We start from the raw sequence: 23,351 nt of genomic DNA, 5'->3' as shown, positions 1-23,351 counted from the left end.
TAATTGATTTAAGCATTAAGTCACTCTTTTTTTTAGTTTCTTTATGTGACCTATTTTCTCCCTCCTCCTCAAAGAGGGATGTAAAAAATGTATTTTTATGTTCTAATGGTGTTGAATGTACAATACTGACTTCTTTACCTTTTTACTTACATTAAACAATTTTATGTGGGTTGATTTGAGCTTTTTGGTGTAAAACTATCCCTCAATTCTAAGCCTAATTTTACTGTTAAATTCTGCTGCACATTCTTGACACACAAATAAATCAGAGTGATGAGCAGAAACAGGGAGGAAAATATTTGCAAAGTGTACAAAAAAAGAGTGTGATATGTGGCAGATGCACAAAAAGTTAAAATATTGAGTAAGAAATAAATATAAATTGTATTTTGGAATTTCTCTGTTGATGTTTTCTTGTGTCTTGCACCTCAACACAACTAATAAAAAAAATAATCTAATGATGTTTTAAACATATAAAACATCATTATTTTAGAAAATTGTGTAAGATCATTTTTTTCCTGTTTGTGTTAACTTTAACAAAGATTTTTTTTAATTGCTTTTCTTACAGAAAGAAATCAAACTAAGTATAAATCATGTTTGACCGTTGTTTACGCTACTTCAGTTTTAATTACTCAGGTATGGGACTTTCTGACTTGTCAAAACAAAAGCTTGAGGAAGGATGAGGAGGAAAAATAAGTATTTCCTTCCAAATGCATCCAAATTTCTGCAGTTCTGTCATGGAATGACCTTTTTAATGAAGGTCACCTAAACCCAATGATCAGAGTAAACAAACATTAAATAAACAAATAAAGAACGGGTGAAGGTTGTTTTTTTTGTGTTTGTGTGTGTGATGGGGGGGTCTAGGCTGGTGTCTTTCGCAACAATGATACAGCATTTGTACAACTTTTTAAATATATGTATTTATGGAACTATTTGGACCGCGGGGGACATTGTGACGTCACAGATCCAAATTCCCATTATTAAATGAGCATATTTTACTGCTGACATCCTTTCAGTTGGAAGCCAGTGGTGCAGCCTCCCACGGAGAGACCCGAGGCTCGGAAAGTCACGGCGTGATTCAGTGAAAGTGGGTGGCTCTGAACCCATCAGTGAGGAAGAGGAGCAGGGAAAGGACGGGGAGTGAGGGACCGTGTGGGAAGAGAGAAAGAAATAGGAGGGGCTTAGGAAGTATGAACTTGAGTATGATTTGGCTGCAGGAAGCATTAACAAGGGCAACGACTCCAAACAGGATCCCTCCTTTAGAACGAGTTTCTTTATAAATTCTCAGATTGGGACTTTTCCGGAACGCGCTACACTTTTGGATGGTTTGTCCTTTACGCGCGAGGGTTGTCTTGTTGTTCAGCCCGAGTCCGCGTTGTTTTTACTCCCTGCGCTGTGCGTAATTTCGCGTCTGGGCTCGAGGAAGAGGGCGACAGCGCAGCCACACGAGGACGCGGAATCCGCTCGGAAGTAACACTGGAAAATGAAAACCGTGCTGGGTTTGTGCTTGGTCTTCCTGGCAGCGCGCGCTCCCGGCGTGCTGTCCCTGTCCACACGTAAGTTGCACGCAGATGTCCATCGATGCGTAAAAGTCACGCTCTCGATTGGTGGTGGTGGTGGTGTGGGGGGTGTTTGGAGGTTCTTTGTGGTCACAAATATCTGCTCAGTCACAGTGTCAGTAGAGGAGTTTAAAGTAAAACGCTGAATTTCAAGGTAGACCTGCTGCAGACGTGCGACGTGTTTTAGTCAGAAAGTAAGTAATTATAAATAAAACAATATTTTTATTTGGAAAGTTAAAAATAAATCCCAGATTTAGCCTGAAAAGCATACAAACTCATTAAAAAATAATGTAATATGGTTGAAGTTTGACATATAGCACTGGCTTTCAGTGGCTTCCCTTTGCTTGATGTGTGGATTAAATAAAAGGCATCTTTGCTCAACAGCTCCTGTTATTGATGTCCTCTTGCTGCAGTTGCATTGCTTGTCTCCCTGCAGAGAGAGCTCATCCCCCAGGAGGCTGGATTTCAACAAGTCGCTCCATAATTCCTTTAACACATGGAGAGCATATGGTTTTATGAACCGCATCAACACAGTGACATATTTGCAGAGCTCTCTGAGAATGTTAATGCACAATAACGTAAATAAGTCAGAGAAAAGCCCCCTTTCACTCCTGAAGTGGCGCATTGGGGTTTTGTGATGGCCAGAAAAACTTTTCAGGAAAATTAAGTTTATTTGTGGCTGATTTGAACATCATTAGTTTTCTCTTTTACTGAGATAATAGAGAGCAGCTTCCTTTTACCTTCGGTTCTTTCACATTTCCTAAATTAAATCCTACATTGTCTAAATATCTGAGGGCTAGACTCATAAAGATTCTTCCTGGAGGAGTCTTTTAACCTGAAATGAACCTTTTTTTTCCCCTTTACAGACCTGCTCTCATTCAGTAACAGTTTATGATCATTCTGGTTTCCAGATAAGGGCATCAGTGTAACATCATATAAATAACATCCACTTCTGCTTTCCTTTTTGTTTCATGACTCATTGTCACTAAATGTTGCGTGACTTCTTTCACCTGGCTCATCCCATGTGGTTTTCCTCCGTAAAATAGAAACTTTTTCCTTTTTTGTGTTTCACGTCATGATGATTGTTCTATCAAGTTAGAGGAGGCAAAGTTGGTTATCTTTGAAGAATTGCTGGCATGAACCTACAAAAACTTCACTGCAGACTTCACTGAAATGTCTCATCTGAAATCCTGCATGGTTGAAGTCAACCGTCCTGATGAGAGCGGAGCTTCAAGGAGCCTCTCCAAACAAATAACATCTTACAGGCTATTTCCTCCCGCGAGCGTGTCGAGCAGAGACAATAAACAGCAGTAATTGTGTCTGGCTGGAGTGTTTGAACTGTGAAAGAGGGTTTTGTGAAAGGCCTTCACACCCCGCTCAAGGGCAGAGTCCCAAACTTGGAATACATAAATACGAATTGTCATTCAGCTGAATCAGCCGATTATTGGCTAATCACGGCAGCCTTTGCTGCTCTGTATCCAGTGACAAAGACAAACAGCTCTGCGCGCGTGTTTGTTTGTGTTCGTGTGCGCACATTAATGTGTGGAGGGCTGGAGCCGAGGTTATGGTCTGAATGTCTTCAAAGGAGGCTCCCGCAGGAGAGACCACACAGTTTCTGTCAGCAGAAGGAGGCTGGCAGCTGAAGAGACGTGGCCCCGGGCGGCGATTTGGAGTAGTCTGCCCGAATGTTGATGCTCAGTCAATGCCTCACAGAAACCATCTGAACTACAAGGTTTTTACGCAGCTGCCTGCTTTGGTTAGAGTCTTGTTCTCTCCTGTGTCTTTTGTGCTTTTTACTATTGTTTTTAAGATCAAACATCACTCTTTAGAGTTCAGTGCACACGATCAAACTAAAAAAGGAGAAATGAGCATACGAAAATGACACTTAAAATAAGATCAGCTTATGTTTGTAGCTTTTTTAAAACTCACTGGTGCATTTTTCTTTAATTTAACTTTTCTAGCAGTTTGTAAGATGAAAATGCTGTTTTTAACATGTTCTTGTGGCATTTTACTCATGTACTCACGTACAAAGAAAAGCTTAAAATTGCACTTCTTTGTATTTCTTTATTTAAATTGTTGTGAATTATTAGGAAATGCAAAAATGCAGCTTGTAGGTGTGTCGTAGAGCCTACAACAGCGAGCCGCAAGCTCCCTGCTCCGCTCTATTCCAATTCATCCACTTGCAGACAAATGGATCCACGTAAGTTTTACGTTCTCCTCGTCCCAGCTGGCATCTGGCTCAAACTGTACGGCTGGATTGCTCCGATATTGCTGACCATTTTTGTTGCACTGCAATCTAGCAGGAGAGAGCGTAAACAGATGGAAGACAGGAATTAGGGGAGGGCTTACTCCAAGAGTTATGCCCACAACTCAAAGGGAAATTTCGAATGAACTCCTGCCGCTCTGCAGGAAAAAGGATTTTGGGCAAAAACAGCATCATTATAAAGTACAGGTCATGTTTCCAGTTTAAAAAAAAAAACTTAAGGTTAAAAGTTTTTCTTTAAAAAAAAACATTTTTAACTGAAAAATGTGACATCGTTTTTTTTTACATTTTGAACCCTTTTCTCATAGAAACTATAGACAAATGAATGCCTTTGCCATAGATAATAATCACATTGGGAGAATGTAAGTAAAGTCGTGGAAAATCCCAGCTTTTAAAGCCATCAGATCTAAATGTGGAACCTATTCAGAGCCATTGTGTCTTGGTTCATTGTTTTTCTTTCATTCTGAATTTGCTTTTATTTTTATTGGACACGTTTGATGTCCTGATAAAAACTCTTTCATCATTTGGCGAACAGATATTTAGTTTAGTAGGCTGAGGCAGTTCCTGTGTAAATCGGTTGAAAGGTTCCGGCGCTCCACGTCATAAAACACGTTGCACAAAAACCGGATCTTTGGTTGTTGAGCACGTCACAGTTCAGAAGAATAAAGCTTTGGTTTGTCCTGACACCCAGCTTCAGCAACACCAGTGACTCACTTGTTGTTGTTTTTCTCTCATTGTTAAACTTTTATTGTTGTTCGATGTGATGCAGAACCATCAGGGTCAAAACAAACTCTCGTTGTCCATTAAGATTTAATTTCCAAAATGTCCCTGCACCATCTGAATAATGGGTGAGGTTGGACGTGACGCATTTAGCTGAATCGGGTGATTCTAGGTTCTGGTTGACTGAACACAACTGACTCAGGTTATCAATTGTGAGTGGAGCAGAAAAAGGCAGTAGATCTCCATGCAGCCCAGTTCCAAAACTTTTTGGAACAAAAAAGGAGGATCGTTGATCCGTCTCATCTCCACAGGCATAAAGAAACCCTGAGCTGAAACCTGAGAGCAGGATTTGGAGGTCCAGACGGGGATTTGAAATAGATCAGCAGCTTGAGCCTTAATGCGATCTGATCATGGTGCGAGTTAAAGCTGTGTGTTAAAGACAAGTCGTGAAAGTTTCCGTTCATCTCCAGCTTCATAAGACCTTCAGGGGAGGTTTGTAACTAGCTGTCTTCAGCTTTTTTTCTGTGCAAGTGTTGATAAAAGCTCCAGGAGATGATTGGATGTTTGTTATTTCGTCCTCAGCCACACATTACGTAATCTAGTGCGCACCAATAAACCAGGCTGGGACCTTTTCTCTTGCAAACCAACCCAAACCGACAGTTACCCTTCAGAACATGAATCCCCCTTGGCTTTTGTGCCGCAGATGTACCAATCATCCACCCCCAGGACCCCGTCCTTCGAATTGGCTCCAACTTGACGGCCAGCTGCTGGGTCCACCCGGACCTGGGCATCCACGCCAGCTCGCTGTACTGGACCCTGAACGGACAGCAGCTGCCCAGCTCCCTCTACAGAGTCCTGAGCCCGACCAACCTCAGCGTGACGCTGGCCGCGCTCAGTGCCTCCAGGCAAACATCTGGAGATAACCTCGTCTGCCATAACCACAAGGGACACATACTGGCTGGCTCCTGTCTTTATGTGGGCAGTAAGTTAAACCTTTTACTTTACGGTAACTGTAGCCGCTTTACTGCTGGTAGAAGAAGTGAAAAACTAAACTGGACTTCAAACAGATGAGCGGAATGGAAAGGAAATGGGAGTAAAGGGAAACCCATGGAAGTAGTGGGCAGATTTTTAGCGTCCCTTTGCAGTTGTGGCTGTATTTTATGTTTAGCATCTCAGCGTTTCGTCACAGTGAGAGGCCACAGGGAGTAAGACGCTACCTGTGTGGTCCATTACTCGCACCATCATTCCGGGGAAACAACTTTGACACGTTACACTAATGTGTTTGGAGGCATCCCTCTTATTTAATTTTTTTTATCGTTGATTGCGTTCAAATGGTTATTTTAGTCTTAATATTTCATTTTCTGTGAAGTAAGAACAATTGCAGTGTTATCTTCTTATTGCCTCAAGGGGTAGATATAATCCAACATGAAGTCACTAACTGGTTTTATCAAGCCTGAATAATGAAATTATCTTTATTAAAGTGCAGTAAATGCTTTAGATTTGAAAGTTAACAGGATAAATTAGCTAAATTCTGATTGGGAACATCTACAGATTTGATAACATTATAATTCATTCTTTACAGGAAGTGATCCCTTCCCTTTTTTAAAACAAAATGTCACATTTCAGTCTGAACAAAGGATTTTATAGATGCAATTAAGATTTTTGTAGACAGCTAGAAATGATAAAACGGGAAAGTCCAGCCAGCTGTGCTTCATTTAAAAATATGTGATCCCAACAAGCTTTCTTTTTTTTTTTAATTCTAAAATATGATGAGAGGTGAAGTTAGGAGGAACTTGAGAAAATAATTATCCTCTGATCTGGGTTTGTGATGTCACCCAAAACCGTACAGTAAAAAACACACAATTGAAGTAGTAGTAGTTAGTTCATAACGTTTTCACACACAATTACATCACATTACTATTCAAAACAAATTATTACAGAACCAGCTTTGAGATCTGGTGTCGGTTCTGTGCTTTTTACATCTGGCTCTATAAATTTTGACGGGATGTAAATTTAGACCCTCAGAAAAAGCTGTGTGGGTCAGAGGAAATGCAGACTTAGCTCCCACACGTTCTGCATGAAAGCAGACGCAGACAGAAGAAGAGAATGCAGATGTTTTTTGGTGTCGTATCTGAGTTGCGGATGTGACTTTTAGTGCAGAGTGAGCCTGCACTCTTTTTCCGTCATTCCTTGGTTTAAAATCTCTTCCGGCTATCTTACAGCTCCTCACACCCCAACCTAATTCACCCTCTTTAATGTTTTATCCCTTTCGGGGTCACGGTGCTGCTGGAGCCTATCCCGGCCACTTTTCAGAATGTGATACGTGTGGCATATACACGATATAAAACTTATACATGGTTGGTACATGCGTGAAAAGTCAGTTAAACGTACGTGGAACGGTTGTGGAAAGCCATAAATTTGCATATATATCAAGCACAAATCACTCACAATTGAGTAAGATTTAGGCAATAACTGTGTATAAACTACGTAACATTTGAAGGAACTGTGTAATTCTCAACTGATTAAAAATATTGAACAGCTCAAAACTGAAATCACGTAAAGACCCGTCGACCAAAACCCTTGACGGACATCTGCACACATCAACGAATGACGAACTCAACAAACACATGAATGACTTATATCTCGCATATATTATGAAAGACCAGAATTTCCTACATGGAAAATGCACAAAATGTACGTAGCGGCTGTGTGACATGGCCTTAAATTACCAGTGCAACACAAATGGCGAGCAATATTGGAGCCATCCAGTTTCCAGCCAAATTCCAGTTCAGTTGAGGAAAAAAAGACGTACATGGATCTAGTCGTCTACCAGAGGATGCATCCGAATGCAGCGGAGCAGGGAGCTTGTGGCACGCTTAGTATATTTTCACAAATAAGTTTTTTTTTCCAAAGAGCATTTTTTGGTGTGCTCCTGATTCACCACAATTTGAATAAAGAAATACTTGGTAAAGCAAATTTTAAGCTTATTTTCTTAATATATGTCCTCCATGACCAGAAACATGCTATAAGAACATGTTAAAAACACCAAAAACATTTTTTTTTATCAAAGTGGGTCTTCAAAGAATTTTGCTTTTTTGCTTTTTTTTTTTTAAAGGAAAGCAAATGAATCATGGGAAATGAGAATACATTAGCTCTAGAGGTCTGAAATCTAATATTCATAGCAAATGACAGTGAAGAAGAAAACTCTCCGTCTGCTGTGGAGGAAAATATGCGAGTGTGAGAGATGATGAAATGACAAACAGGATCCTCGCAGCAGTCCTAATCTCTGTGCGACACTGGCGGTGAGGACCCAATGTTCTCAGAGATGAAGACGGCTGGCGGGAATCCCATCTTTCACATTTGCTCTCACACGCACAGACAAATTAAGAAAAAAAATTCCTCTGAGGAACAGCACTGCTGGGTGAATTACACTCAATGACTGATGGTTTCTTCTTACCTGCAATAACCTCTATTTTGTCCATTTCTGTTGTCCTCCATCCTCCCTCTTTTCTTCTGTCCTCCTCCATTTTATCCCAGTGCCTCCAGAAAAGCCAGTCAACCTCACCTGTTGGTCCAAGAACACCAAAGACCTGACCTGCAGCTGGGCTCCTGGAGGAAGAGGAGAGACTAATATCAGCACAAAATACAAACTGAAGTACAAACTCAGGTAATGATGCACACACGCGCACACGCACACACACACACACACCCACACACACACACACGGCTGTAACAAGCTGTTCTAATCACACAGATTCGAAATGGTGTCCCTTGATGTCTTTCTCTGGATTGCTTTTAAATAATTTCCAAAACGAGCATTGTGCGAACATAAGAACGTCCAAGTCGCCTTGCTTGATGTTGCCATGGCAGCCAGCAAAAAGGAAATAAGAAAAGGCCATGTGTGTGCTTTGAGGCAGCCTGAATTATTTGGAAAACAAGAGGATATTCGAGTTGACTGAGCCTATAAATTAAGCTTGCATTTAAAAAAAATGGCTTCAAATCAACAGGACATAAATTTATGTGAAAGAAACTTATTTTTGGTTCAGATTTGGTTCTGGTAAGTAAACAATGCGACACTCTCATTAATTTACCAGATAAACAATACATAACATTGTTCAACACAAATATAATTTTGGACACTTTAGCTTAAACATATTATATATGAGTTTTTCTATGAAAGATTTCCCCCCCTCCACACACACACACACACACACACACACACACACCCACACACACACACACACACACACACACACACACACACACACACACACACACACACCCACCCAAAGAGGCTGCACGGTGGAGCAGTGGTTAGCCCTCTTGCCTCACAGTAAGAATAAGTACTGGCTGAGGGGACCTGAAACAGAATCACCAATGGGGGACCATTCTGTGTGGAGTTTGCATGTTTTTCCCGTGCATGAGTGGGTTTTCTCTGGGGACTCCCACCATCCAAAAAAATGTGTTATGTTTTTGGACGGTGGGAGGAAACCAGAGTCAACAAAATTTGTAAAAAAAATGGATTTGATTAATTAAAAGGACACAAAACCAGAAGTGTGGCGTTTTACAATCCAGAGACATTTCAGTGGTTTGTGTTGTGCTCACAGATGGTACGGCACAGAGAAGGAGTGCAAGGACAACACCCACACGCTGCCGTACTCCTGCAGCATCACCCAGGACCTCCACCTCTTCACGCCATACGAGATCTGGGTGGAGGCCTCCAACCAGCTGGGCAAGGCGAAGTCTGATGTCATCACAGTTGACATCCTAGAAGTAGGTGGGTGTGAGAAGAAGCAAACTTTGACCTGCTTAGTTTTCCTGGCTCAGATCTCCGTGTCAGTGTGGCCTCCAGGTTTTAGGAGTTTAAACAACTAAACACATTCACCTTTGACCTTTCATCTCCTGCTCTATTTGTGCACCCAGAGATGAAACCTATTGTGTTTAAAGGAACTTGACCAAGTTCTATCGCAGCAGTTTTCAAATATCCATCACAGCTTTGTGTCAGTTTCTACTTAGTAGTTTTAACCAACACTTCTTGCTAATTTTGTTTCATTTTTAAATTGCATTATACAAAGTAAACATTTAGCGGTTTTAAAATAAATAAAACTTCATTTTTTTAAGAGAATTTGAGAATAAAAAATATAAAAAATACATGCAGGAAACAAAAGACAGCAGAGACACAATTTTGTGAGGCGATGGTGGACTAACATCACAACAAGCTGTCAGTGTGAATGGCGTTCTCAGTTACTTCATTCATATCTAAACGAAAAACATCAGAATGGAGCAGTTTTTAGTAAAAACTTTTTACTGACATCTTAAACCTTGTGCTATCCTAGGCACTTTAACATTGGGAGTTGGGTCATCAAGACCCACTAGACAGTGCGCTGAACTTTTTTCTTCAATGATTTGTGATCTTTACTGGTGTCCATGGATTACATGAAATCTTTCCACCTTTATCTACCTTTGTCAAGGTAGGAAGAACACGTCAATGGTCATCTTGACCCCATAGGATAGCACAAGGGTTAATTGATGCTACAACAGACTGCTTTGTGCCGTTTGTCAATATTTGCTTGTAGCGCTCAGGAAATGACGTCACAGTGAAGCAAATATGTACAAAAGGAAATAATGAAACAGGATTGACTTGAAATGAGGCAAAGACAGAAGATTTGATTCATGCATGATGATAAAAAAGTCAAACTCTTATGCTACGTTCACACCGGTCTCGCCAATGCACGTTCAAGCGGGCATTTCCAATGGAGAGTCCATGTAAGAGCGTTCCATGTTTAAAAGTCTCGCATTAACGTCTAGCTAAGCAAGTTTGTAGGTTTGTTTTCGGGCTCTACGTACAAAACACACAGTCATTGAACCCGCGTTGAATGTCAAATAAGTTCAACTTTGACCAATCATTTGGTAGTGACGTATAGATGCCAGCCTTTTTAATTCACAGAAATGTCAACCATTTGAAAATTAAGGATGGAGGAATTCATAAATACGGTTTGTGCCCGGCTAGAATTATATGGCAACAAGCCTTTCATAATTTGGAATAGAGCGGTGAAAGTAAAAAAACTGGAGGGAGATTTTGCACAATGCTTTTTCCAACTGTGGGTTCATGCACTAGTATCGGGTAGCGACAGGTCAGTGTGAACACCGTATATTAAAAGCACATTAGGGAACCTATGTTCAGTGCGTTCATAAATGCGTGCTCGGTGTAGAATTACTCAACTGCATGAAGTCTAGGTTTTAGGTCAGTGTCTTTTCATATAAAAATGTGTTTAATGTCTGAATTTGTTAGGTGCAATCAAAGCAGCATCACCTGAAAATGTAAAAATGTTTCACGGTTTTTTACCCTCATTCCTTTTTCAAAGTCTGGCTTTGTTCTTTGTTGTGGTGGTTGCTTTGACATCCATCATTATTGAATGTGTTTTTTCCTTGCATTAGTACACGTTCAAGTCCTTTTTCTGGAAGAGGGTCTTTAAAGTGGGCTGATGCTGAGACGGAAATAGTCTGTGTTAATGAGCTCCTTTTCTCTTTACTTCTGCCTGACAAAAGTAAGACAGAAGAGCATTCACCCTGATGGAATGTTTCAGGCTGATCCTTCAACCTAATCCTGTCTTCAAGTTGCCTCCAGCCCCTGAGGCCTGTGGAGTTTGAGCTTTTGAGGCTTTAAACCTTGGACTTGAAATAATACAACCTGATGAGCATGGAATTCTTCACCTGGTCTCTTTGTAACACGCTCCAAAGAGCGCTGGGAAGTCCAGACAAAACACTGAATTTAGGCGATGGTCATGCCACTGGCAGGGAGACAATCATCCGTCAGAAGGTAACCCTTTTATTCTTGCTGATGTATGCAAGCACACACCTTTTTGTACACCTTGAGGGCAGGGCAGGGCCTCGTAGAAAAGCAGAGGGGCACGCACAGCGTAGGTGTTTTCAGGCTCTACGTGCATGAGAGCTCCTGCAAAGTTTTCTCTCGATCCAGCTGACCAAGCCTTCCCTTTCATGCGAACGTTCTCCACAACGGAAGCTGGTCATCACAAAACACAAAAAGCGGCCATGACTCACCCGCATTCGCAGTCACATAAAATCAGTAACCAAGGTGAGGTGGAAACACCTACGGATTTTCAGCATTCCTCAGTCCCGGGAAAATCAGGTAAACGGGAGGAAACTTGTGTTTCTGTCTGTCTGGAGAGTGATGACGTGTCGAGAAGCGACGTGTCAAGCACTTACAGTGATTCATCCATCATTTTTCACGCCTCACTGACTTTCTGATGACTAAAAAACCCACAAACAAACCAGAGACTTAGTGTATAGCTTAACACTTCAAGCAGAAAATAATCCAATCAGTCCTCTTTCAGGATATTTATTATGCTTTATTTTTTATTTTTAAAACTAGTACCTAAAAGTATAACTACACATTTTTAACCATGTAAAATAGAGAAATTATTTAACAGTTAATCAATAAAATGTATTGCAACAAATGAATGTAATTTGTATTTCCCTTAGCTTTTTAGAGACTTATAATCATTTAAAATGTGTGTTTTTCTAATGAAGTCAAATCCCAGTTTTTAACATAAATTATACTATAATCATAATTAGTCGGTTTTTATCTGCTGTCCATTTCTTTAACATTAGATTTACTCTTTTTTTATTTTATAAAACAAAAGATTTTTGAGATCTTTCGTTTTCATTCTGATTTTCAATTGAAAATTCAAAGACTTTTTTCACATTTGTAGCAGGGAAGCAATAAAATGCAATGAAACAAAAAAGCACAAGTAATAAATGCAGGAAGTAAAAAAAAACAACAAAATATAGTATAAAAGCTGGATGCAATAAGTTAAACGCAAAATAGAATAAAAGCAGAAATGCAAATAGTAAATAGTAGTCTGGTTTAAAATGTAATTCAGTATGATACTAAATTTGAATCTATTGTATACTTATTTTTACTTTTAGAATTTTAAACTACTTATTTAAATTGCATTGTTGAAAGTAGAAAAATGTTGACATTTGCACACCACATTTATATACAAAAACTCTACCTAAAAATGTGTGATGTATTTAGCAAAGTGACATTGCATGTCTGTCATATTTCAAATTCTAAATCAAAGTATTCCAAATCCGTATATTGAGAGATAAAAACATCTTATTTTTACACTTTAAAAGTCAGTGTTTTGTAGAACAAACACAACTTGTCTTCACCAATACAGACATCTTCACCGATTTAACTGTCCCCAGCGTTACGCTCTAAATCTTTCTCATTCTCTCCGAGGTTGTTGGTATTTGTTTATGTATTAGGGATTAGAATTTAGGGGGAAAATGAAGTTGATAATAAATTGATGTGAAAAAGAGGAGCAGAGCCTGAAATAATGGTCTGTCTTTGGATGTTTGTTTGTCAAAGGGATAATTATTGTCAGATGAAAACGTCTCCTTCAGCTTGCAGACGTCCAACCCTGTAGAAAGAAAGGAAGTCTGGGAGCAATCCTGTGCTTTGCTGTTCCACACATGAAGATATCAGTTTTAAATCTGCATTGAAAGGGTTTCCTGATCCTGCAAACACATTGAAATCTCAGCTTTTTGTGGGAGTGAAGATCTTCTCCAACTTCCATATCCACCCTTAAAGGGGTGCGGCTTTACTGAAATCATCCCAACTCTGAGATTCTCTGTTTTTTCAGAAGGTTTTGAGATTTTCTGGTTGCTTGAGATCAATGTTTTATCCCAGTTTTTATTGAACCCTACAGCTGTTGGACTTTTGATTTATCTGTGCTTTACTCTGGCTTAACATGGAGTACATTTTGAGACACACCAACTGTATGAAGCCCAAATCATGAACCCTCCACCACTGTGTTTAGCAGTGAGATCCAGGTGTTGACATTCTTTGCTCAGTTGCTGTAGTTTGGTCCAAAATGCTCAAGTTTGTTTTTGTTTTTATATGCAAATTTGCAAAACTACACTGAAAACCATTTTAACCAGTGAAAGTTGTGGATTTTTCTTATGGCAATTTGTTTTTTTGCATTTCCTTTTTTTGTTTTTTAATTACTATTTCTGCACAGAATTACGACGGCTCAGTGTAGCAGCATTGAGGTCCTGCTGTTTAGCTCTAAAAAAAAACCTGCAGCTTTTTTGTGTTTCTGTTGTCATGAAACAAAATCCGCATGTATGTTTACCAACACCTGCCTCATGCCATCATTTTAGATTGAAACTTTGATTTCAGTTTAACTAAAATGGAAAGTAAAACATTTAGCAATTTAGAAATGTGGAAAAGGACGTTTCACAGTCCTTTCAGCCTCTGTTCATCCCATGCTTTAGTGCAGTGTTTTTCAACCAGTGTGCCGCGGCACACTAGTGTGCCGTGGGAGATGGTCAAGTGTGCCGTGGAAAATTGCCCTCATTAACTGATCTAAAAGCATTTCCCATCTCCAGGAAATCAGCTCTTTGTTCATCCAAACAGGTCCTGATAAAACACTGAGTAGTTAGGACTATAAACGATCATAAAATACTTTTTTCTTTGTGTTTATTTGATTCTATTAAAGACATTTTGATAAGAATGACGGTAACGCGAAATAGCTGCAGCTATAACTGTGTAAGGAAAAGTCCCGCAGCTTTTACTGTCTCCACGACTCCACCAATCATTCTTGAAGGCTTAATCACATGTCATCAGTCTGACCAATCAGAAGTGGTTAAAGTCTCCACTTCCTTGTTCCAATTTAGCTCATAACTCAGTCAGTTCCGACAAAAACACCAGCTAAAGCTCGTCTTTAGCGGTGTAGCTTTCCACAGAATCCGGTATCAGACCGTGGAACAAGTGAACAAAACCATGAAGCTCAGAGACGCGAGTCTTTCTGCCGTTTTCTCGCAGTTTTCACACTACATCTCCCATGATGCATTGGCTTAAAGGGACAGCGTCGTGAAAACACAACGAACATACAGTTTGTATGTAACTTAACTTTTATTACATCTTTTAGAAAAACATCTGCAACTTCCTGCTTTTTCTGCCACAATTAGACCCAAAAATGCACGTCAGATTGCCGGGGGGGGGGGGGGGGGGGGCAGTAGATCAAAACAGACTATGAGTTTCTGCTTTTTTTTTTTTTTTTTTGGGATGCTGGTGTGCCGCGGGATTTTTGTCAAGGTTAAAGTGTGCCGTGGCTCAAAAAAGGTTGAAAAACACTGCTTTAGTGAATACATGTTAGTCGCTTTTTTTTTTTTTTTTTTTTTAACTTGTCCTGTCCAACAGCTGGGCAGACAGATGAGAGCTGAGGGCCTCTTGTGTTGGACATATTTTACTTTAACAAGAGGGGTTATTAATCTTCAGACAAACCAAAGGTATGTCTGAATAAACCCCTTTTGTAATTGAGGCCAAACTTTATTAATTTCAATCATGTCTGAAAATCTTTGGTGTTGGACCGGACGGAAAAGGAAAGAGGGGAAGAAGAGAGAGGGACGTTAGAGAGAGGGGGGGTAGGGGGTGATAATAGGAGGGGAAGGGGGATAAGACCATGAAGCAGCATAAAGCAACAAGTTTACTAGTTGTTAATCATTATGGTAAGGTTCAAATGAAGAAAAAAAAAAAAAAGAAAAAAAAAAGGGGCGGAGCCTGCCCACACACACACTCAAATGTTATAAACACACCTGCTAGCTGCAAAAATGTCCACCTGTCGACATGTACACAAAACAGATAGTGTTCACACGCATACTTATGCCTTAAAACCAACTAGTGTGAAATATTTTAGTCATTCAGTCATGCAAACTGTTAGTGCAAAGGTGAGCTAACACCAGTGCTCAGGTGAGTGTTTATGTTCTTCTAAAATGGATGGTGGAACGTGAAAAGAAGGAGGGAGAGTGCCCAGCCATCCCCACCCCAAGACCCCCACCGCAGCAGCAGCGGCAGCCGGAATCCCCCCAACGCCACACGGGAACCGGCAGGGAACAACCGCCGCCCGGGCGACCAAGCCCGCCACCCAGGCCAGGGCCAGCAGGGCCGCCGCAAGGCCCCCAGAGCCAGAGGCCAGGGACGCACGGAGGGAAAGAGAGCGCCGCCCCAGCCCAACCAGGAGAGCAGCCCCCCCGCCGCGCCGGGAGAACCCAACGCAGGGCCCCACCGGAGAAGGACGCCCACAGCCCCAAACGAGCACCCCACCACCACCCAGGAGTTCCGGGCATCCCCCCGCCCCAACCCCAGGTACGAGCCAGGACTCCCCAAGGGAGACCCGCTCCACACTCAAGGCAGCCACCCGCCCGGCCCACGGTTGGTCCAGGGAGGAGCGAGGCAGGGGCCCGCCGCCCCCGCCCAGGGGGGGGAACCCCGGGGAAAAAAGAGGGCCCACAAGGGGTGTTGTAAATATGGCCCGACCAGGCTCGGCCACAGTTGGAAATTTGGCGGGGCCCAGCACTCAGGAGCAAGGACCAGAACCCACCCCCCAGGGACCAGACACCCCCGGCTCAGATGTAATGTGAACCCCCCCACCGCGCGGAGAGAGCACCGCCGGGCCCAGGAAGCCGGCACCCCGGGGACACGGCCGCCGCTGCAAAGGGGCCCGTACCCCCCACCAGGGAAGAGGCAGGGGACAGACGGACCCAGGTCCCACCTTCCTTGCAAAATGTGTGTGCGTGTATGTGTGTTTGAAAGGGTGTGTGTGTGTGCATGTGTGTGTGTTTATGTTGGGATGTATATATTGAGGGGGGAGGGGTGTGTGTACTAAGGGGGGTGCGGTTAAAATTGGCGGGTATGGCACTAAGGGGACATCTCCTGATTACTCACAGTGACGTCCCCTCACCCTCCCCACCAAGGGGCCCTAAATGTCTAAGGTGCGGTTAAAATTGGCGAGTAGGGTGCTAGGAGGACATCCGCTGCTTGCTGGCAGTGATGTCCAAGCACCCCCCCTACCAAGGGCCCTACATGTCTAAGGTGCAAATAAAACCGAAAGAGGGGGGGCCCACTCCATACGGCAACCACAGGAGGGGGGCCACTGCCTAGTAAACCCCCCCCCCCCCAAGGCTCATCGCAGGCTAAGCCCCCCACCCCCTCACCCTATTATGAGGTTATATGAGGAAGGGGGTAAGTTGGGGACAGAAAGCGCCGGCCCCCCCCGGAGCAAGCCCAGGCCCCCACCCCCAAACGCCGGCCCTAGAAGAGCTCTGGTCAGGCCTCGACGGGACCGAGGCAGCCAACCGGCCGGGGGAAACCGCCGATGGCCTCAGCGGAGACCCCGACCCGTCAACCCCCCCTGCCCCGTACCAATAGTGCCCCCCCCCTCCCCCAGAATGCCCCCCCACAGGACAGGGCCGACAAGACCCCCACCCCACCCCCCCACCCCAGACCCCGCAGCCGAAGCGAATGACACCCAGAGGGATCGGGGGCCCCAAGAGGGTTGCCCCGTCCCGCCCCAGAGCCAGGGAAGGGCCGATCCCAGCCCCAGGTGTAGATGGGAAGCCCATCCAGCGCCGCTGGGCCCCCCCCCCCGAGCAGCGCCCCCCGCCAACCCCCCCCAGCACAAGCAAAGGGACCACCCCCCCAAGCCAAGCCAGACCACCACCCCACCCCCCCACCACGCACCCCCACACCCAAGCCCAGAGGACCACGCAGCGCCCCAGGCCGCCCCACCCAGGCGCCGGACCCGACCCCCCGACCAACGGAGCCCCCACCACCCCCGGCCAGGCACCGGAGGCCCCGACCCCCACCCCGGCCCACGGCAGAAGGGCAAGGAGCAGCGACGACCATGCCCCCCCCACCCCCTAAGTCACGGAGTTAGCTATGGGAGACCAGAGAGACCGAATTCTTTCAAAGTTACTTGAACTTTGGGCTGACATTTTTTCCAAGCTGATATGATCAAGCAGCAGATTTCTGTGTTGACTTATATTTATATATTTTTTGCTTTTCCAATTTATTAAAATAGTTTTTTTAGCAATGCAAAGAGTTATGAAAATGATAGAGCCTAATCCTCCTTCTACATCGATGGCACTCATGTCACCAAGCACACAAAGTGACGGTGAAGCTGTGATTGAAACCTTAAGCCAGACTGATAGATCTGCACATACCTGCTGCCAGAGAGCCTGGACAGGCGTGCAGAACCATAGTGCATGCATGTAATTGTCGGGTAGATTACTGTCACAGTGCTGACAAATGTCTGAGTTACTGAGACCCATCTTGAACATCCTCTGTCCAGTGTAGTAAATTCTGTGAAGAGTTTTGAAATGGATCAGCTGCAGATTTGGACTTTTTGTCATTTTAAAGGTCGCTTTTTTTTTAACATAGTGTGTTACTTCAGACACTGAAATGAGGATTTCAGCGCAGACTAATTTAAGACTTAGTGCTTACACAGACATGATCGGTATTGCAATATATTATGCAACATAGTATAGAAAGACTTGTTTACCATTTCCCTCGTCTTAAAGGTATGCAAGTATAAAAACAGGGATTTGGATTTACCCTTTTTTTCCCCTTATGCTTCCACTGAAGCTTTTTCTTACAAATCAGAGTGAATTAATGGTTCATTCCAAGAAACTAGAAAATGGTAACATGCATTTTTTTATTTATACCAAGACATCTATTTTCAGTTTTCAAAGTCTAAGAGTAGTGATCACATTAGATCAGCAATAAATGTTTAATTACTTTAAATGAAGTTTTGCATATTTAGAATGAAAAGAATTATTTTTTAGTATTTACCTCTTCTATCTCTTCTTCCTGCAGTAACCACAGACCCTCCGTCAGGTGTGATGGTCAGCCGGGTCGGACAGTTGGAGGACCAACTTAGCGTCCGCTGGGAGGCCCCACCCGCTCTTAAAGACTTCCTGTTTCGAGCCAAGTACCAGATCCGCTACAGGCTGGAGGAAAACCAGGAGTGGAAGGTAAAGGGCTCACAGTTCTTACAAAGAACCCTGATATAAATCCCGAATGTTCTCCCACAGCATTTAAAAAACAGGGTGACAAAGATCCTCATTTACCGGTACATTAATATAATTCTAATTTGCTGAGTTTTTTAATCACATTTATAAGCTCTACAAAAAATAGTTTCAAATTAATAAGATTTTGTTATCATTATTGCACATCTATTGTTATTTGAATTAATGCTTGTTAGTAACAGGTGAAAAAAAAAAAAAAAGTTGAAGTAAAAAAAAATAACTAACTGGTGCGCACCCGTTATTATAATTATTTTTTTTGAACTTGATTTTTTTTACTTTAATTGTTTTTTTTTGTTTTTTTACTTCCAAATGTCTTTTTCTTCAATGGCCCTTTAGGGGCTCCGTAGGAATTTAATTTTTTTATTCAACATTTTTTAATATGACAAACAGAATAAAAGACCCAAAATATAGTTTTTAAAGCAGATTTAAAAAAAACTTTTTTTCCTTTTTTTGTACATCAGAAAAAGTAAGAAATAATGACTAATAATTTACAGCCACATAATGTTATAAAATACGTGATAAGAAATGCTTTTGGTGTGGATTATTTGCAAAATATATTAACACACAATGAAGGTTGACGTATTGGATGAAAAAAAATGTTTGCATTTTTTATTCCTGGTCTATATGGTTTCAGAGGAAAAATAAATCATCTTATGAGTTGAAACACAGCTTAAAGACTTTGAGTATGCAGCCTTGAAGGAAAAAGAAAAACGAATTTCCTATAAACTGGAAGGAAGATTCTTTTGCAATTAAAGGGAATCGCACCGTCTCAATATGAACAAGTCCTTACTTGCAGCGGAAGAAGAAAAGGGAAGGGAGTGGAGAGGCGCGGCGGAGGGACGATAACATTCAAAGGAGGAGAGGGAAGGTTTTGTATCTAAAAGGCTTTAGGGGATGTTGGGGGAAACAAAACGCCTCTGAAGCGAACCCAATTATGAGGTCACGCTGAGGAATGGAAGGATACATCTTAGCTGTTAATGCTTTCAATATGGCCGTGAAGACGCTCAGCTGTAACTTCTGCCGTACATCATGTCGTCGGCCCTCTTGACGCCTGTAATTTCCATGTTCTGTTTTCTGTTGGAGTCTTTCTTAACAAGTGTTTACAGACTGGAAGCCAGAGGGAGAGCAGGGGTTATTAGACCTAATATTAACTGCACCATGTGTGCGCTTCCTTCTCATTGCTTGCACGGACACCTGCGTGCGCTCATGTCTGCGCGTTTCCCAGCATACCCGGCGCTCTAATAAATAACAGGCTCTGCCCAGCAGGCATGCTAACTTTAACATAGTTTCATAAACATGCCGATCATGAGTCACTAAACAGTGCGGTTTCCATGGATGCTGTTGTAGTGTTTTTTTGCGTCTTTTGTTTAAGTTTGTGCAAATTGATATTTAATACTCTGAGCGGACCGCCAGCTCTTAGCTATTCGGTGTCTTCTCTTTGTTGTGCAGGTGATGGATGATGTTGGAAATCAGACATCCTGCAGACTGGCCGGACTCAGACCTGGAACGGTGTATTTTGTTCAGGTGAAGTGTGTGTTCGGGGACATATTAGAGTCCGTGTGCGTGAAAATGCATCTAAGAGTCGGCTGATGTGTTTCTGCAGGTCCGGTGTAACCCTGTGGGCATCTACGGCTCTCGCAAAGCTGGGATATGGAGCGAGTGGACCCACCCGACAGCTGCTTCCACACCCCACAGTGGTGAGCCTTCTCACACACACACACTTTTTTTTTGGTCATTGAGTTTCCGGAAGCAGTTTGGTCCCTTTAAGAGGTAATTTACTGCTGCAAAATGAGTTCTATAACACGGTGTACCGTGTATCCAGCAGCTCCTAGTGGCCTCCTGGAAGCAGAGGATGGCTCTCTAGCTTTATGTCGTCAGTTTCATTCATTCCAGATGATTCCTTAAATCTAATAAAACTAAATTGAATCATTTTACTGAATCCAGTCAAACGTTTATGATAATTTACTGGCAGAAAAATAAATCTGATATTTGGGAGATAATTGTGGTAAAACGCCTTTTTCCTCCCCGGATCTCTCGAGTCTGTTGTGCCAACGCTACAATACGGAAACTGCTGAACAAAATGTTATCATGAACCGACCGCAAGTTATGAAAACAAAACCATGTTCATAAAAACCCACATTTTTCTTTTTCTCCCACCGCTCTCGCCAACATGCTTTCATTTTTTCTCCTCTTTTTACAGCTTTTACCGATCAGGGTAGGAGTCGTTAGTCAGTAATGTTCTCTTTCATCTTCTATCCGTCACTTTTTTTTGTATTTTTAGTTTTCAAAGAATGAAATCAGATATAATGATGTTGACTTTTAGTTGATTACTATCATTTCAAAAGGGAAAATAGCAGGTTTGTCTTTGAAGAATTAGAGGATCAACTCATTTTTTAAAAAGTATTTAAAAAAACTGTTTCATACCACTTGGATTAGAGCTTTGAACTCATTTACTGTATTTTCTTAAATAGCTTAAAATGCATCCTGCAACTTTTAAATGATTTTCTGTAATTTTGCCATAACATAACCTTTTTTTTCTTAATGCATATAATACTTTCATTCTTGCAATGTGTCTAGAAATTTATTTTGAAATGCTTTATATTTTGCATAATGGTTATTTAATCATTATTTCCTGTACATATATTTTTTAACAGGCTAAAGATCCGCAATGTTACAAAAAATCCAAAGCAAAAATGAAAGAGGTTATTGTTTTATCTTAGAGTTTTAACCTTTGCACTAACAGTTTGCATGATTGAATGACTGAAATATTTCACACTAGTTGGTTTTAAGGCATAAGTATGCGTGTGAACACTATCTGTTTTGTGTACATGTCGACAGGTGGACATTTTTGCAGCTAGCAGGTGTGTTTATAACATTTGAGTGTGTGTGGACAGGCCCCGCCCTTTTTGTACTGCATTTGAGCCTTACCATGGTGATTAACAACCAGTAAACTTGTTGCTTTATGCTGCTTCATGGTCTTATCCCCCTTCCCCTCCTATTATCACCCTCCTACCCCCCCTCTCTCTAACGTCCCTCTCTCTTCTTCCCCTCTTTCCTTTTCCGTCCGGTCCAACACCAAAGATTTTCAAACATGATTGAAATTAATAAAGTTTGGCCTCAATTACAAAAGGGGTTTATTCAGACATACATTTGGTTTGTCTGAAGATTAATAACTCCTCTTGTTAAAGTAAAATATGTCCAACACAAGAGGCCCTCAGCTCTCATCTGTCTGCCCAGCTGTTGGACAGGACAAGTTAAAAAAAAAAAAAGAGTTTTAAACAAAAAAAGAAATATATTACAACTTTTTTTTTTACATTTGAGTTTTAATTCTTGGTGTTTTGTACATTTTTTTTCTGTTTTGGTTCCTTTTTTTGACTCATCCAAAGTCACAGAACAAGTAGTCACTCAAAATCACGAATTATATGGCAACTATAGCATAAATACTATAGCCTAATAACATAAATAAGACCACAAGTATAATGAAGTAATTAATATGATTATGGTAATAAAAAAAAGAAAACTTGGGGCTCAGGTTAAAAAAAATTATGAATAGAAAATGTCCTAAAATAAACAAATTGTTAACCAAGTATTATATATGTTTGTTATTGTATATAAAACCCAACTGAATGATAAGTTTGAATAAAGTTTCGTTTGAACCAAAGATTTAGCTTAATTGGTTTAGGGAAATATGTTTTTATGTTTAGACTCATGTTAAAGGATTTTGCTGATTTTCTAAAGTTAGTCATCCAGCTCTTTGTCTTGCCTTCCGCCCTGCAGAGCGACTGATGTCGGGCTCCTGTGACTCCAAGTCCAGTGGGGATTCGAACTCCACCCTGCGGCGGGAGCTGAAGCAGTTCTTCGGCTGGGTGCGGAAGCACGCCTACGGCTGCAGCAGCATGTCCATGAAGCTGTACGACCAATGGAGGGTGCTGATGCAGAAGTCCCACAAAACTCGCAACCAGGTAGGTAAGCATCGCCAATGCAGAGAAGCAGCACGGACAAACACACACGTGTGCTCACGTGCTGCAAAAACATACAAACAAACTGGAGAGAGGTTGATGAAAAGTCATTTCTAACAGAGTCTGTCTCCATTCAGGTTCTCCAAGGGGATAAATCATAGCACACACTGGCGTCAGAAGCAGAAATTAGTGAATGCAGTGGGTGTTTTTTCTGTATGTGTGACAGAGAGACGACGCTCGCATATTGGAATTATAAAGACATTTTGTACCGGCCACCTTCATCGGGAAGAGGAGATGCCGTCAGTCTGAGCACATGACCACCAGTGCTGCGTTTGCTTCACGCCATTGTTGGACCCCAGTAAAAACATTTGAGGTTATTTGATCGAAAGGACCACAGAGGTGATCCAAACACTCACGTTTGCCTCAACATCTGACGTTTCAAGTGCTCTTCCTGTGGATCCTAAGCACCATCTAGTGGCTGATCTTCACCCGTGGATCCTCCACCTCCTCACCTCGATGCAAAGAGAAACAGTATTTCTGATTATCGCTTTGTTATATAATGTGCCAAACTTTTTCACCCAGGATCCATGTATTTCTGAGTGACCGTATGTGACTGATGACGATTCGCTGCCTTTATTTTTGTACTTATTAATATGGGCATATTTAAAGTATAAAATTATGTTTTATAATTCTTAAATTATATTTAGTTACTAAAGACTATACAATGACTGAAGTTGTTATTAATCTCTCATGATGTTCCATAAAAATGCTGCCAGAAACTCTGAGTGTGAAAATGAGAGTGGATTGATTGAAAGGCACATTCAGGAAGCATTTTAGGTAGGATAACAATTCAAATCAGGTGACAATGAAGGGGAAAAAAGAGAAATATAGCCTGAAAGTTTTTTTAAAAAAGAAGAAAAAACGAATATTATAATCAAGAATTTATATTTTTTCCCTCAC

At 41.8% G+C, this 23,351-nt stretch overlaps 1 protein-coding gene across 5 annotated transcripts; it reads left to right on the top strand.

Annotated features, from left to right (window-relative positions):
• The first annotated feature begins 1,160 nt into the window (after window positions 1-1,160).
• Window positions 1,161-23,170, top strand: crlf1a (cytokine receptor-like factor 1a). 5 transcript variants are annotated; one of them, XM_011490267.4, is made up of 9 exons: window positions 1,161-1,550; window positions 5,240-5,518; window positions 8,074-8,203; window positions 9,144-9,313; window positions 18,221-18,378; window positions 19,882-19,956; window positions 20,036-20,129; window positions 22,210-22,394; window positions 22,529-23,170. In XM_011490267.4, exons 1-9 carry the CDS (start codon window positions 1,478-1,480, stop codon window positions 22,550-22,552), a joined length of 1,188 nt encoding a protein of 395 aa, XP_011488569.1. In that variant the 5' UTR covers window positions 1,161-1,477; the 3' UTR covers window positions 22,553-23,170. The 5 variants fall into 5 exon arrangements, with proteins under 5 accessions (XP_011488569.1, XP_020569222.1, XP_004082265.1 ...); XM_004082217.5 differs by having other exon boundaries at window positions 1,170-1,550; window positions 22,618-23,170; XM_020713562.3 differs by having other exon boundaries at window positions 1,170-1,550; window positions 22,210-22,398; window positions 22,618-23,170.
• Window positions 23,171-23,351: the final 181 nt, after the last annotated feature.

Source organism: Oryzias latipes, chromosome 22 (assembly GCF_053564925.1).
Source record: "Oryzias latipes strain Hd-rR chromosome 22, Olatipes_Hd-rR_3.1".
Lineage (NCBI taxonomy): Eukaryota > Metazoa > Chordata > Actinopteri > Beloniformes > Adrianichthyidae > Oryzias > Oryzias latipes.
This window is presented reverse-complemented; position numbering and strand designations above follow the sequence as displayed.